This window comes from Oryza sativa, chromosome 5 (assembly GCF_034140825.1).
Source record: "Oryza sativa Japonica Group chromosome 5, ASM3414082v1".
Taxonomy (NCBI): Eukaryota; Viridiplantae; Streptophyta; class Magnoliopsida; order Poales; family Poaceae; genus Oryza; species Oryza sativa.
Window position 1 is genome coordinate 17,247,492 of NC_089039.1, and position 15,246 is coordinate 17,262,737.

General features: G+C 43.4%; 2 protein-coding genes and 1 non-coding gene across 3 annotated transcripts; all 3 read left to right on the forward strand.

The window, feature by feature from the left end:
- The first annotated feature begins 1,130 nt into the window (after positions 1 to 1,130).
- LOC107278685 (uncharacterized) lies at positions 1,131 to 4,512 on the forward strand. Its single transcript, XM_015782740.3, has 4 exons — positions 1,131 to 2,068; positions 2,768 to 2,853; positions 4,006 to 4,077; positions 4,139 to 4,512. Exons 1-4 carry the CDS (start codon positions 1,475 to 1,477, stop codon positions 4,440 to 4,442), a joined length of 1,056 nt encoding a protein of 351 aa, XP_015638226.2. The 5' UTR covers positions 1,131 to 1,474; the 3' UTR covers positions 4,443 to 4,512.
- Positions 4,513 to 10,154: 5,642 nt separating this feature from the next.
- Positions 10,155 to 14,361, forward strand: LOC136356659 (uncharacterized). Its single transcript, XM_066310901.1, has 6 exons — positions 10,155 to 11,008; positions 11,082 to 11,239; positions 12,989 to 13,193; positions 13,278 to 13,341; positions 13,432 to 13,759; positions 14,108 to 14,361. The coding sequence occupies exons 1-6, from the start codon at positions 10,155 to 10,157 to the stop codon at positions 14,359 to 14,361; spliced, it is 1,863 nt and encodes a 620-aa protein (XP_066166998.1).
- Positions 10,641 to 10,779, forward strand: LOC112939165 (small nucleolar RNA Z247). The gene has a single exon (XR_003242707.1). It is a non-coding gene; the product is annotated as a small nucleolar RNA Z247 (small nucleolar RNA).
- Positions 14,362 to 15,246: the final 885 nt, after the last annotated feature.

A 15,246-nucleotide genomic window follows, 5' to 3' on the forward strand; every position in this document is an offset into this window, starting at 1 on the left:
CTTTTTTTTGGGGGGGGGGGATTTGCAATTATGACACTGCAGCAATAAGCAGTTTGGCGAGACCTAGAGGTCCAATTCTTGAATTATTTCTTTCCAGCTAGTTTAAGCTCTTTTGAGGATTCATTAGAAGTATTTATTTTTTTAGGGGGAAGGGGGATGACATACAAAAATTTAGTAGAGTACTACGCATATAAATCCTGTGATTTGTATGCCCATACTAATCGGGAATATAAATAAATTCTCACATTAATAAGAAGAAATAATATGTAAATCTAGCTATCAATCAAAGTGATCAAGGCGATACCAGTTATCAATTGAAACAAAAAAAATCTATGTGTTATAATATATGAATAAATCTAGTTATCCATCCTTGTGAAACTGATTATATAAAGATTGCTTATCAAGTTCAACCTACTATCTTTAATATTGAATTTGAGAATTAATAAAGTTACTAAATGTGAGACTCCAAGATAAATACAACTTGGTTTTAATAATTTTAAGTTTCAAAATTATTTAATCATGAAGAAATATCTTATTAATAAACCAAATGCAAAGAGCATTTATAAATGTAACTTGGTACGCAACGCAATTATTAATTTTGGGTTTTATAATTATTAAACAAAGAAAAATACTAAGGTGATTCAGAAGTCAGAGTAATTATGTTTTTTATTTAAGTCATGAAGAGCTATAGATTCCAAATCGGCTAAACTCACTATATACTAATTTCAAAAAATTAAGAAAAAAAATACTAAATTGATATTACAACACAAGCTAAACATATTTATCTTGTGTTAAGTTCTATTTTGCAAATATTGAAGCTATGAGGTTTATCTTGAAAAGTATTTTCATACTTATATTTTCAATAACTTTTATGATATACTCCATATGATTAGAAAATGAAATGCTAAGCATGTGTACTGGAGATTGTGTCAGATGTTCTATATGACAATTATATTAAAAGATAGGAATGGATGGAGTACAGTATAGTATAAAGGAATAGGTAGCTAGCTAGTTGCATTTTCTCGTGTACATCCATGTAAAAAAAGAAGAAGAAAAAACCATAAATTAATTGCAAGTTCATCCATCAAGAAAAACCAACCTTAAGAACAAGACAACTCCAGTCAAAACCACAAACATCACAAAAGCTCTTAAGTCATCACCATTAGCTGTACATTCCAAAACCCCAAAAGCCAATATATCACCTCCCCCTTCCACTTTTTATAAACCCCTTGTATTCCACTTCTCTCTACACCACCTTAATTTCTCTCCTTCCCATTTTTTGCTATTTTCCCCTCCCTCTCCTCTTCTTCTCTTTGCAAGAACACTTCCAATCATTCTTTTGGTTCTTCACTCGTGATCGATCGATTCACTTTTCAAAAAACAAAAAATAGTTGTGTTTTTTATTGCAACACGATTAGTAGCTATCGTCTGCCTTTTTCTCTTGCCAAAAGCATTTCTTGTTGTGATAATTTTGATGTCGACGGTGGCGGCGCCGGCGGTGGAGGATGCGAACAAACACTGGGCGCCGCACGGCGCGGTGCTGACGGCGTTCGTCGTCGGGATCAACCTGCTCATGGTCCTCCTCGTGTTCTTCTACTTCTGGCGGTTCTTCTCCGGGAAGCGTGGCCCGCCGCCGTCGTCGTCGTCCATGGCCGGCGGCGCCGATGACGAGGAGGCGGCGTCGTCGGACTCGGACACGTCGCCAGCGGCCTCGCCGAGGGTGTCGTGGCGGCGGCTGCGGGAGTGGCCGGCGGGGCGCCGACAGCAGGAGGAGGACATCGCGTCGTCGCTGCCCGTGTCCGTGTACTCCTCGGCCGACGTCGGGAACGGGAAGGCGGCGGCGGAGTGCGCGGTGTGTATCGTGGAGTTCCGCGACGGCGACCTGGCGCGCCTCCTCCCGCGGTGCGGCCACCGGTTCCACGCCGACTGCGTCGGCGCGTGGCTGCGCCTCCACTCCACCTGCCCGCTCTGCCGCGCCGCCGCGCTCCCCCTCGCCGCCTCCACCGCCACCGCCTCCGTGCCCAACAACAACGACGACCCAAAGGACGACGCCGCCGCGCACTGCCCGGTGTGAGGAGTGCGCGCGCGCCTGCGCGGCATCCGCGCCACCACCGCCCCCCTCCCCCTCCCCTCCCCCACCAGCGCAGGCAGCGCATGCCGCTCGCGCTCTCGCCGGCGCTGCGCGCGACACGCGCCGGCGAGAGCGGCAGCATAGAGCTTGGACGATCGAGCACGCAACGGAGGTGGGGCGAGAAGGCGACAGACAAGCATCGTCGGCGGCGTCTTTGTCCAGATGGAATGCATGGTTGGTGATGAGATGAGATGAGATGAGACGAGGCGAGATTTGCCTTCGACTTCAACTCGTACGGCCGCTTTCGTTTACTTTCTTCTTCTCCATCTCTTCTGCTCTTGTGTCAAATCAAACTATACTCTACATTTTCTTTCTTTGTCTCTTTTTTTTTTGAGGGGAAAGTATACTCTACATTAATTTGTAGTACATGTGCATATCTCATAAAGGTATATATATGTAGTACTATAGGTATATATCTAAAACATTAATTTGTGTGTGTGCATGTCTTTCGATCTTCTGTATGGTTCTCTGTGTCATTTGTTTGAATGCGATATAATTAGTAGCAGTTGATCGTTGTAATCAAGGCGCTGAATGTATATATATGGATGCAAAAATGCGAGTAAGAAGAGCATTATAAATTAATCGTGTTGGTTAATCTTGTGGTTTAATTTCATGTGGATGCATGATTAATTGCAGTGGCATATGCATGCATGTGCAGTTGATCGAAATGAAATGACCCTAGAAGCCCTTCAATTGCTTGGATTAGTCGTACGTCCAGATAAGTGAGAGCCTATTGCAAAAGGCACTAATTGAAATCGGGCGATCGTACATGTAATTTCGTCGTTACTCATGAAATTTGTCGCTAGCTGATCACCTCAATGATCGTGTGAGTGATGTTAATTGTGGCCAGGACAAGATATGAATTCGTTTCGAATATGGTCGTTAGAGATCTCGCTACAGTCACGCTTTATTGATATATATATTTTTTACTTTAGGAAAAAACATTTTGCACAAATTCGCCCGAATTATAAGTCACCTAACGATACCACCAACCTATACTAAAGATCGATTATTTTTAGTCTCGATTATTTCAACCGAGACTAAAAATACCTATGTTTCACTACCACATAAAGGGCCTTCGATGCCGGTTGGGAAACCCTCTTAGATGCTGGTTTTCTCAACTGGAACCACGTTGGCGGCACTGATTAAAAGACCTCAAATATGTGCTAGTTTAGGAACCGGCATCTTTGAGGTATACGATTTGCAAAAAATCCTTGAGCCGAGCCGATGCTTCAAAGCACTAGAAATAAATCAAAAAAAAAGAGAGAGAAAACAATCAACAATAAGTTCATGGATCAAATGTTAATCAAATTTTCACATCAGACAATCAACAACAAGTTCATGCTCAAATGTTCACATCATTGAATCAAACATCATAAAAACCAAGTCGCGTCGCCTCCTAGGATGCAAGTCGGCACGGGTGCTCACCGTAGGCAGAATTAGCATAACACTGTCGGCCAGTGTAGGCGAGGAGAGTCAGACGAAGAGGCCGCCGAATCCGAAGCCCCCCGGCGTCGTCGCCGCCGCCGCCTTCCCTCCCGCCGAATCTGGCAGAGGGGAGGGCTCCGCCGCCCCTCCCGCCCCTGCTAGGCCGGCGCCGTCGCTCACACAAAGAGAGAGAGAGAGAGGAGAAGTGGAGAAGTCGAGATAAATGGAGAAAGGGGGAGAGAGAGAAGCCGGCCTTATCTCCTCCGGGTGTGGGTCCCGCCGGGAGAAGAAATATCTCCTCCGGCTCGGCTCGGCATGATTTTAAAGGTGTCGTTTTTTTTTTAAAAAAAAGAAAAACCGGCACCTATAATTAAATTAAAGGTGCCGTTTTTTTACAGAACTGATACCTATAATCACTTAAAGGTGCCGGTTTTTTGTGTTTTCAGACTGCGGAGGTGGGAAAAGGCCTATAGGCGTGCCAGTTTTAGTACTTCTGGCACCAGGGGCGGATCCAGCAGGTAGGCTTCATCAGGCTCTAGCCTACCCTCCAATTTTTGCAAAAAAATATCAACTACATAGGATATCATTCATAGCTGCTGTTGGAGGAAGACGAGAAGAGGTCGGGTGTCAGGAGGAAGATGAACAGGAGCCCCATGGGAGCGATCTGATTGGGGAGAGGGTGAAGCGGTATGCATTAAAGGCCCAATTGGCCAATTCCGCATGGCCCATTAGGCACCAGCTCTTTGGGTATTCAGCTTTAGGGATTGGATTGGACACAAGACGATGGGGATGGCTCACTGCGATTGAGGGCTTGCGGCGGCGGCGGCGTGGCGCCAGTGGGCACGAGGTGCGGCGAGCGCACGGTGCCACGACGGCAGCCTAAGACCTGAGTGCCCACGGCTACGACGGGTGAAGGGGTGTTGGGCACTTGGGCGCTTGGCTGTGAGCCGCGACGGGCAAGCCACCATGCCAGGCGCCGGGTGATCTATGAGGCGGGAGCAGGCACACGTGACTGAATTGGCAATCCATATCGCTTCTCGCTGCTCGTCTAGTCTGTTGTGCTGCTGCTACCTACAGTGAGTCCTATCCTATTTGTATATTGAATCAGAGGATTTATCATTTATGAGAAATTAAGACTTAAGTTTTGTAGTTTCTTTATTAGTTGGTGGATTTGAAATGGAGAAGAAAACAACATTGCTTGATTACTTTACTAACTCTCCCCTACTGATGAGGCTATATATTGTTAAAAATACTAGAATTTTATCCCAATGAAATCTTTGCCAATCCAACTCAACGAATACCATAGAGAATTATGCTTTGAAATTAGAGATGAGGTAGCATATTTGTTAAATTTGAGTTGTATAAGGGTGCGTGGTTGATTTTTAGTCTTGTCGACTTCGACTTTAAGCCCACACTTAATTTTTATGCTGGATTCGCTACTGTCTAGCACTATAGTGCCGACACCTATTAGATGTTTTGTAGTAGTGTTTAGTCCTGGATTGTTCGTCGACACCTATTTGATGTTTTGTAGTAGTGTTTAGTCCTGGATTGTTCATCCCAGTTGCACAACCAGGACTAAAAGGGGTTACGAGCCGGTAGCAAAAATAGGTTCCAGTATAAGGCCAACAAATTTCAGGATATGCATTAACAGTTGCATCAAATTACTTGGCAAAACAAGACAGACGGCCTTATCTTTTTGCTTATGCTTATACTTATCAGCCAAAATTTGATTTCTGAACCTTAAATTTGGAGCTGATTTTGGGGTTTTTTTATCGAAGTTTATTTTTCACCCTTTGCTTTTAGATCGATAGGAACACATATATACAAGTTTTATTCACAAATTACTTTTCGTTTGTAAATATATCATTTGGTTTATTCCACCAAACAGCCAAACGATGGGGCTGAGAACTAGTAAAACTGTATATTAACAAAAGATGCTTTCGAAGGACAAATTTAATTCTCAAATCAACAACACATGCTTATAACTTCAGAATATTAATTAGGGCGTTGCCAAACAATGTTGAACACCAAGAATGTCTAATATCTGGCAATCTGATCAGCATTTTGCATGATGCCAACAAGGCTACAACCTCAGCAAGCATTGTGAAATTAAACCATCATGTCAAACTGTCAATTGGTCAGTGTATTTTAAAGCTAGGTCAGAATGTCAGATACTAGATTCTTAGTAGCTACCTTTAATTATGATTTAGTTCAAAAGAGTAATATTTTCAGAAAGGAAAATAGTGAGTCTGGTTCTCTACTTCTTTTAGTGTCCAAAACAGCAGATCAGCATGTGGTTCAGCTTGGTTCTCTCTATCCAGGGTCCAAACTTCTGAGTTGAACTAAGGTATATATGTTATGCAACATTACGCCATCACACGACAATTTTGCGAAATTAGGAGTGCAATTCTGAGGACTACATATACACAAACAACAATCTTGGATAAGCAACAGAAATGACACAAACAACGAATTTGATACATGATGTAAAACCCAGGGGCGAGATTTCCCTCTGAAAAAATGGTGGAAGCCATAAAACACAGGAGAGATTCATCCCATCCTTTGTAAAGTGGTGGAAGCCAATTAAACCACATCGCAACTCATTCATAACAAATATCACATAGTTTTGGTAGAGTACCAGATAGGAAATGATCAGTCGAGTAACATATATAGATAAGCATTGACTAGTACTCCTTCCGTTTCACAATGTAAGTCGTTCTAGCATTTTCCACATTCATATTGATATTAATGAATTAGACATATATATCCATCTATATTCATTACCATCAATATGAATATGAGAAATGCTAGAACGACTTACATTGTGAAACGGAGAAAGTAACAAACATGAGCTGATTGAGATAAATGGATACAAAAGTGCTGCTGCGAGATGGGTCACAGAGAGGCATACATATATACATAGTCATATTAACTGATACTACTAACCGATAGATACAGATAGATAGGTAAATTAAGGCCGGTCAGCTGCAGCCAAATTAATGGAAATGATCACAGGTACTCAATCAAGATCGTCGTAGTCCCAGTCCCCGAAGACGATACCGCTGAAGTCCAACTTGGCCAGCTGTTCATTGGCCATAGCCAGGCACGCGGCAGTCTCCTCCAGGTAACTCTCATCCACCACAAAGTAGCCATCCTTCTCGAAGGCCTCCAGCTCGTCCTCCAGCTCCTTGCAGTGGCCAGTGTACTCCAGTTCCTTCTCCGGCGAGAGGACCTCCAGGTACTGAGCGCTCGGCGGCGGCTCCCTCTTCAGCGAGAGGATGGCGGCGACGTACGGGTCAGGCAACCGCACCTTCTTGCCGGAGTGCCCCTGCTCGCCGCCGTCGTCCGAGGTCGCAGCAGCGGCAGCGGCAGCGGCCACCGCCACAGAGCCAGTCGCCTCTGCCTCCACCTCCGCCGCCACAGCCTCCTCTGCCTTGGGACTGGCCATGATCTGTAGCAGCAGCTGATCTGGAATCGCCGGAAGATGTGGGTCGGGGGATGTGTGGGGAGAAGCGGGGGCGGCGTCCAGATCTTTAATAGGCAAACCCTAGATGGAGGGAGGATCCAACTCGGGCTATGGCTAGGTTTCGCTTGTGTTGTGCTTCGGTGTACGACTCGGACTCTGATCTTCGGGGTCTTTAAAACAAACACTTGCTTACTGTTCGTCTTATTTAAAAACTTTTATGAAATATTTTCTCCGTTTCATAATGTAAGTCATTATATTATTTTCCATATTCATATTGATGTCAATAAATCTAGATAGATATATATGTTTAGATTCATTAACATCAATATAAATGTGAGAAATACTAGAATGACTTACATCGTAAAACGGAGGGAGTATGTAAAACTATATGTATACATAAAAATATATTTAACAATGAATCAAATGATAGAAAAAATGATAGAAAAAGAATTAATAATTTCTTAAATTTTTTTAAATTAGACGAACAGTCAAATATATTTAAAAAAATCAACGGCGTCAAATATTTAAATATTTATAGACGGAGGGAGTATATTCGGCCTGGGCCCAACATGGGACTACTGCAAGTCAAAGTCAAAGGATCCTATGTACAGTAGTTAATCAAGAGAGTTTCTACGCAATGTAGTTTGAGATGCATATATGTATCAGTTGTAACATCCATAATAATGTGATAATTCATAAAACACATAATTATTCATAATGTCACTTTTAGTCTATTCTCACTTAATTATGTTGTTCAACCGGTCCAAAATGCATGCCACCTTTTCTTTTGCCACTATACAACTTTTTTGCCACTTTGCCTTTTGTCTCTTTTCAAAAAGATACGGGAGAATCATAAAAACTCGAGGAAAGAATAATTTAAATAGAAAAAACATACAATACATGACAAACTATGAAAAAAAATATAGGCTTTAACTTAAAGCTTTTGAAATGGTACAAACGAGTTAGTGACCTATTTAGTCGGAAATTTCCATATTTACCATTTTAACTATTTAGTAACCATTGTAACACATTGTTCAAACATATTTAAAATTGAATTCAAATTTTACATATGGCTAGAAAGGATGGTTGAAAACGATACCACTTTTATGGAAACGATGCTTAGTCGCCGTTAATTTCATCACCATTTTTATCCCTACGTGATAGAGAGCTATTGTTAACTCCTGAGAAAAATATATTATTCATACACTACTATAGAAACATGGATAGGTGTCAGTTGAAATCCATCATAGGTTCCAGTTTTCCAATCGGGGTACCCGTAGGGGGCACTGGTTCCACAACTGATACCTATAAAACTTCTAGGTGCCGGCATCAATGGGATGAACGAGGCAAAAAGAAAAACCTGGCTTGGCTATCCTAATCGAGCCGTGCAAAGCAAGCACTATAGAAAACCAAACAAGAATCCCACCGCTGCAAAATCCCATCTCTGACCTCCATAAAAAATTCAACAAATCACAATCTCTAAATCCACGAGAAAGATCCACCATCCAACCATATCCAGCAATCAAAATCAACCAAAACAATTTCACGGAAAAATTGACCAATCTAAGGCGGTGATGGTGACGCCGACCTAGAGCGGTAGCAAGCCGCGGGTTGGTACTTATCGCGGCAGAGCTCGACAAGGTGCCTCCCCATGGTGACGCCTAGGCACATGGTGAGGAGCTGCACTAGGACACCCAGTTCTTGCCGTCTTGTCCTCTTCGATTCCGTTCCCATCTGAAGCCCGCACCTGCACTGCAACTTGGAAGATGAAGAATCAAGAAAAAGATAAAGAAGCAACTTTCTTTACGACAAGAATCAAGAAGAAGAATAATAATATGGTGGCTGACATTACAAGATGATAACGATGAAGTGAAGAGGTTGGAGCTTGGAGAGGAGAAGGAAGTTGGGAAGGGGGTGCCTGCCGCAAGTGTGCCGTGGGGAGGCCGGATGGTCGGACGGAGATCTCGCGAGAGAGGAGGGGAGCCCACAGTGAACCTGTCACCGAGGGAGGTCACGGATCCAGTGGCCCCCGACCTCTAGGCGCAGGCGGAGAGGACGAGAGGATCCACGCTGACTAAGAGGTGGAGGGGGAGCGGTGGAGCGGAGGCCGCATTGATGGAGAAAGGGAGTGGGTCCATGCCAGTGGAAAAGGAGGAGGGGAGCCACGACAGCGGAGAGTAGAAGGGGGAGCAATGCCAAATCAAAGCTCGCTGGCGCGTGGGGAGAGAGAGGATGGGGCGGCAGCGCCAACATTAGTGGGGAGAGAGGAGTGGAGGGGCGTGAGGGGGAGGAAGGAGAAGACTGGAAATCATTATTGGTTTTACCGGAAATAATGGCTTAAAATTCCTATTCGTTCTCGATCATCAGTTTTTCTCGGCTTGGCTCTTGGCTCAGATCGGCTCAACTTTTTTTTATAGGCATTGTTTTTTTTTAATTTTAAACCGCCACCTATACTATTTGGTGCTAGTTTTTATCAAGAGCCGACATCTATAATTGCTCAAAGATGTTGGTTCTATATTGTTCCATCCCACGGAGGTGAAAAAGGTTAAATAGGTGGTGGTTTTAAATGAACTGGACCTATGGGCCCAATTACCGGCTCCAATTCATCTATAGCCAATTCATATAATAGTTGTTTACTATACTATTAATATATGGTCCCCCATGTCATACACACATTGTGTCTTAGACTCCGTGCTGCAGCTGGCTAAAGATTTGTAGCTCGCTGCTCTTCTCTCTCATCGTTTATCTCATTAAAATATGTTTATAGCTAGCTAATAGTCTGCTATTGTACCTGCTCTTAGGGGTTTTATAGTGATATCTTTCGATAAATTTATTGACATTGCCTTGATCGGCCTAGGCTTAATATTCACTCATGAGGCAATGTAAATTAACCACCATATATGTTAGAGATAATGTAATCATGTGTAAACAGGATAAGAGGAAAAACCGAACTAGATAGAGATAAGGTTGTTGTTGTTACATGTAAATAGGGATTCGGTTTTCCTCTACCTGTGCGCACAGCTATATGTATTACTCCCGCACATTTGAGTGCGCTAGTTAACACGGATCGTCGTATCAACAACGTTAACCTAGATTAGTTTCTTTTCATGGTATCAGAGCCTTCCTAGCATGGCTAGCTCGTCTTCTTCCACCTCCTCCAATCCAGTCTTTGGCTTCACCATCACGGAGAAGCAGACCAAACTGAACCATGCAGTCTGGGCAGCACAGATGCTCGCGGCCATCCGCGGCGCACGCCTTGAGGGGCACATCGACAGCAAGACCGCGGCCCCAAGCGCTGAAGTCAATCAGGAGCAGGCGGACAAGACGGTGAAGAAGGTCCCAAATCCGGTGTATGAAGAATGGTATGCTGCGGATCAACAGCTCCTCGGCTACCTCTTCTCCTCTCTATCACGAGAGATCCTCAACCAACTCGCTGATTCAAGGACGGAGGCACAGGCATGGCGTGCGATTGGGAAGCTGTTCTGCTCCCAGACGCGCGGGCGCTCCCTCAACAACCGCCTCGCTCTCCAAACAACCCTAAAAGGTACCATGTCCATTACTGAATATTTTGGGAATATGAAGGCGCTCTCTGATGACATAGCTGCAACGGGAAAGCCTCTAGATGAGGAAGATTTGATTGCTTATATTCTAAACAGCCTAGATGGTGATTATGATTCTGTTGTTTCTGCAATCGGCATGAAATCTGAACTAATCTCTGTTATGGAAGTATACTCTCAGCTGTTAAATTTTGAGAACATACTTCAGCTCAGACAGGAAGGGATCACTGCTGCCCATGCAGCAAGTCGCGGCCGCGGTGGGTTTATCCCACGCAGCGGCGGCAATGGTGGTGGCAGCGCCGCAGTGGCGGCTCTAGGCGTGGTCGTGGTGCACCGCCAGCCAACATTGGTGGCCGTGGCCGTGGCAATATGCCGCGCAGCCGCGGACAGCAGCAGCAACGCACAGACCCTCAGCCGATATGCCAAGTCTGCTATAAGCGGGGGCATGTCGCGGCTGAGTGTTGGCACCATTTTGATGAAAACTATGTGCCGATGACAGGCATGTAGCTGCTGCTGCCCAAGCTTCCTCCTACGCCATTGACACAAATTGGTACATTGACTCCGAAGCAACCGATCACATCACGAGTGAGCTTGACAAGCTTGCAGTCCGGGAGAAATACAAGGGGCCTGAACAGATCCACACCGCAAATGGTGCAGGTATGCGAATTAAACATATTGGTCATGCTTTAGTTCATACCCCTAATCGTACATTGCATCTTAAAAATGTCCTTCATGTTCCACAAGCCACCAAAAACTTAGTTTCAGCATCTTGTCTTGTCGAAGATAATTATGCTTTTCTTGAGATTTACTCTAAGTATTTTTTTGGTTAAGGATCTTGCAACGAAGGACATAATTCTTAAAGGGCAATGCCGCAAGGGGCTATCCTCTCTCTCCTGGAACCTCCAAGCATGTCTACAGTGTTGCGCCATCTTTTGCAAGATGGCCCAGTCGTCTCGGTCATCCATCTACTCCTATTGTGTCAAGGGTAGTTAGCAAGAATAAATTGCCATGTCAATCAAAGTCTCCTAGTCAGTTGATTTGTGATGCTTGTCAAAAGGCTAAAAGCCATCAATTACCATATTCTAAGTCTGTTAGTGTGTCCTCTCGTCCTTTGGAACTTATTTTTTCAGATGTTTGGGGTCCAGCTCCTAGTTCTGTTGGAGGAAATAAATTCTATGTTAGTTTTATTGATGATTTCAGCAAATTTACTTGGATATATTCCCTTAAACACAAATCTGATGTTTTTCAAAAGTTCCATGAGTTTCAAGCTCTTGTTGAGAGGCTCCTTGGTTATAAAATAATTGCTATGCAAACCGATTGGGGTGGAGAATATCAGAAACTCCATTCTTTTTTTACTAAAATAGGCATCTCGCACTATGTTACTTGTCCTCATGCACATCAACAGAACGGCTCTGCTGAACGAAAACATCGCCATTGTTGAGGTCGGCCTTACTCTTTTAGCTCATGCATCTATGCCCTTAAAATTTTGGGATGAAGCTTTTTATACAGCATCCTACCTCATTAATCGCACTCCTAGCAAAGTAATCAACTTTGAAACCCCCTTGGAACGATTGTTTCATCAGCCGCCTAATTACTCCTTTCTTCGGGTGTTCGGATGTGCATGTTGGCCTAATCTTCGCCCCTATAATAAACATAAGTTGCAATTCCGGTCCACATAATGTGTGTTCCTTCGCTATAGCCACCTTCACAAAGGCTTCAAGTGCCTTGATGTGCCTACTGGCCGTGTTTACATCTCTCGAGATGTCACATTTGATGAAAATGTGTTTCCCTTTGCTCAACTACACTCCAATGCTGGAGCACGCCTCCGCAATGAGATATCCCTCTTACCCTCCTCTCTACTGCCAATCACATATTCAGGGGGAGAACAAAGTATTACCTCTATGTTTAATTCTGTACCAAATGCTACTAATTTATCTGATGCTGGTTCAGCAGAAAATGGAGGAGATTTGGATGTCTCAGTTACACACGATGGGGTCCACACAACACATGGTGACGCCCTCTCGGAAGACCTGGGATCCATGCCACAGGAGTCTCTAGGATCCGTTTCACAGGCGCCGTTGCATCACGTGTCCGGCTCTCCGCCTACCATGCCGACCCCTGCGCCCTCAGCTCCCTCCCCGAGACAATCGCCGAACCAGCCTGGTGCTGCCACGATGCCAACCATCAGCCCTTCCTCCACCTCAGCTGCTGTGCCTGCCACAGGGGCTCATGATGCTCCTGACACAGCCACTGTACTCTATCAAATAGACCCAGTGCATCAAGATTCAGTGATTCCTCCATGACCTCACACAAGACTTCAAAGCGGCATCCGCAAGGAAAAGGTATATACCAATGGTACAGTTAAATGGTCTTGTTTTTCCTCCTCTGGTGAACCTCAATCTCTAGATGAAGCTTTTGCTACTAACCACTGGAGGGAGGCTATGGATGCAGAGTATCAGGCCCTCATGAAAAATCAAACATGGCACTTGGTACCACCGCAGCAGGGGAGAAATATTATTGACTGCAAGTGGGTATACAAAGTCAAGAGAAAAGCTGATGGTAGCCTGGACAGATACAAGGCCAGGTTAGTTGCAAAAGGCTTCAAGCAAAGGTATGGAATAGACTACGAGGACACGTTTAGTCCTGTAGTTAAGGCTACTACAATTAGAACTATCCTTTCCATTACGGTGTCTAGAGGTTGGAGCCTTCGTCAACTAGATGTGCAAAATGCTTTCCTTCATGGGATTTTAGAAGAAGAGGTATATATGAAACAAACACCAGGTTATGAGAATAGTAAGTTTCCTAATCATATATGCAAGTTGGATAAAGCCATATATGGTCTCAAACAGGCTCCACGAGCTTGGTATTCTAGGCTAAGCACAAAGCTACAAGCACTTGGTTTTAAACCATCAAAGGTAGACACGTCACTATTCTTCTATAGTAAGGGCGATGTCACTGTCTTTGTTCTTATTTATGTTGATGATATAATAGTTGCTAGCTCCACTCCAAGTGCCACCTCAGCATTATTGCGGGATTTAACTAAGGAGTTTGCTTTAAAGGACTTGAGAGAGCTCCATTACTTTCTGGGCATAGAGGTGACCAGAACAGAAGATGGAATTCTGTTGACCCAAGCTAAATATGCATATGATGTCCTCAGGCGTGTGGGGATGCAAGACTGTAAACCGGTAAATACTCCTTTGCTTACGTCAGAAAAATTATCTGTAAATGAAGGGGATTTGCTTGGTCCAAAGGATGCCACTGAATATAGGAGTATTGTGGGAGCACTACAGTATTTAACCTTGACAAGGCTAGATATTTCTTTCTCTGTTAATAAGGTGTGTCAATGTCCTACTACTGTGCATTGGGCTGCAGTAAAGAGAATTTTGAGATACCTCAAACATACAGTAAGTTGTGGACTAAAGATTAATAAGTCACCAACTCTTCTTGTTAGTAGTTTCTCTGATGCAGATTGGGCAAGCTGTCTAGCTGACAGACGTTCAACTGGTGGATTTACTGTTTTTCTAGGCTCTAACCTTGTGTCATGGAGTGCTAGAAAGCAAGCCACAGTATCCAGGTCAAGTACTGAAGCAGAATGCAAGGCACTAGCTGATGCAACAACAGAGATTATGTGGTTACAGACTCTCCTATGTGAGATTGGAATAAATGCTCCTAAGGTTGTGAAAATGTGGTTTGACAACATAGGAGCTAAGTATTTATCAGCTAATCCTGTTTTTCATGCTCGTACTAAACATATAGAAGTTGATTATCATTTTGTTTGAGAACGTGTATCTAGAAGATTACTTGAGATAGAATATATTTCTTCCAAGGATCAAGTAGCAGCAGATGGTTTCACTAAAGCTTTGGCTGTGTGACCATTTGAAGACTTCAAGAGCAATCTCAACATCACTAGTTTAGATTGAGGGGGAGTGTTAGAGATAATGTAATCACGTGTAAAAAGGATAAGAGGAAAAACCGAACTAGATAGAGATAAGGTTGTTGTTGTTACGTGTAAATAGGGATTCGGTTTTCCTCTACCTGTGCGCAAAGCTATATGTATTACTCCCGCACGTTTGAGTGCACTAATTAACACGGATTGTCGTATCAACGACGTTAACCTAGATTAGTTTCTTTTCAATATAATCATCTCTCCCCAGAAGTCAGGTGAGTGTTGCAATCAGTTGAGGACTTGAGCCCAGCTTGTAGATAACCAACCATGCATGCAATGCTTTGGTAAAAGTTCGATACAGTATATACTTAATTGGCTTAGTTTGCACTTCCAGTACAATACAATAATTATATCTACAGCTCACATGGAACAGTGCAGCATGCATATTATAAAACGAATCAGAAAGTAAAAAAAATAGATAAAAATTAAATAAACTATATTAAATTAACAGAATTATGGAATGGAGGGAGTATTATATGAGCAAGAGTAAATTGCACTTTTGACTAGGTATATATTATTATCAAAGTTAATTTACTTTGGACCAGCCTTGAGTGTTTTCTTTTTCATTTTGGACCATATTTAAGTGTTCTTTTCTCTCACTTTGGACTTGTGTATGTATTGTTGGCAAATGTTACACTTTAATTGGATGGGGTGGCCCACATGTAAGTGACACACGGACAACAGAGGTGGTTAGTTTCATTGACATATCATATATGGG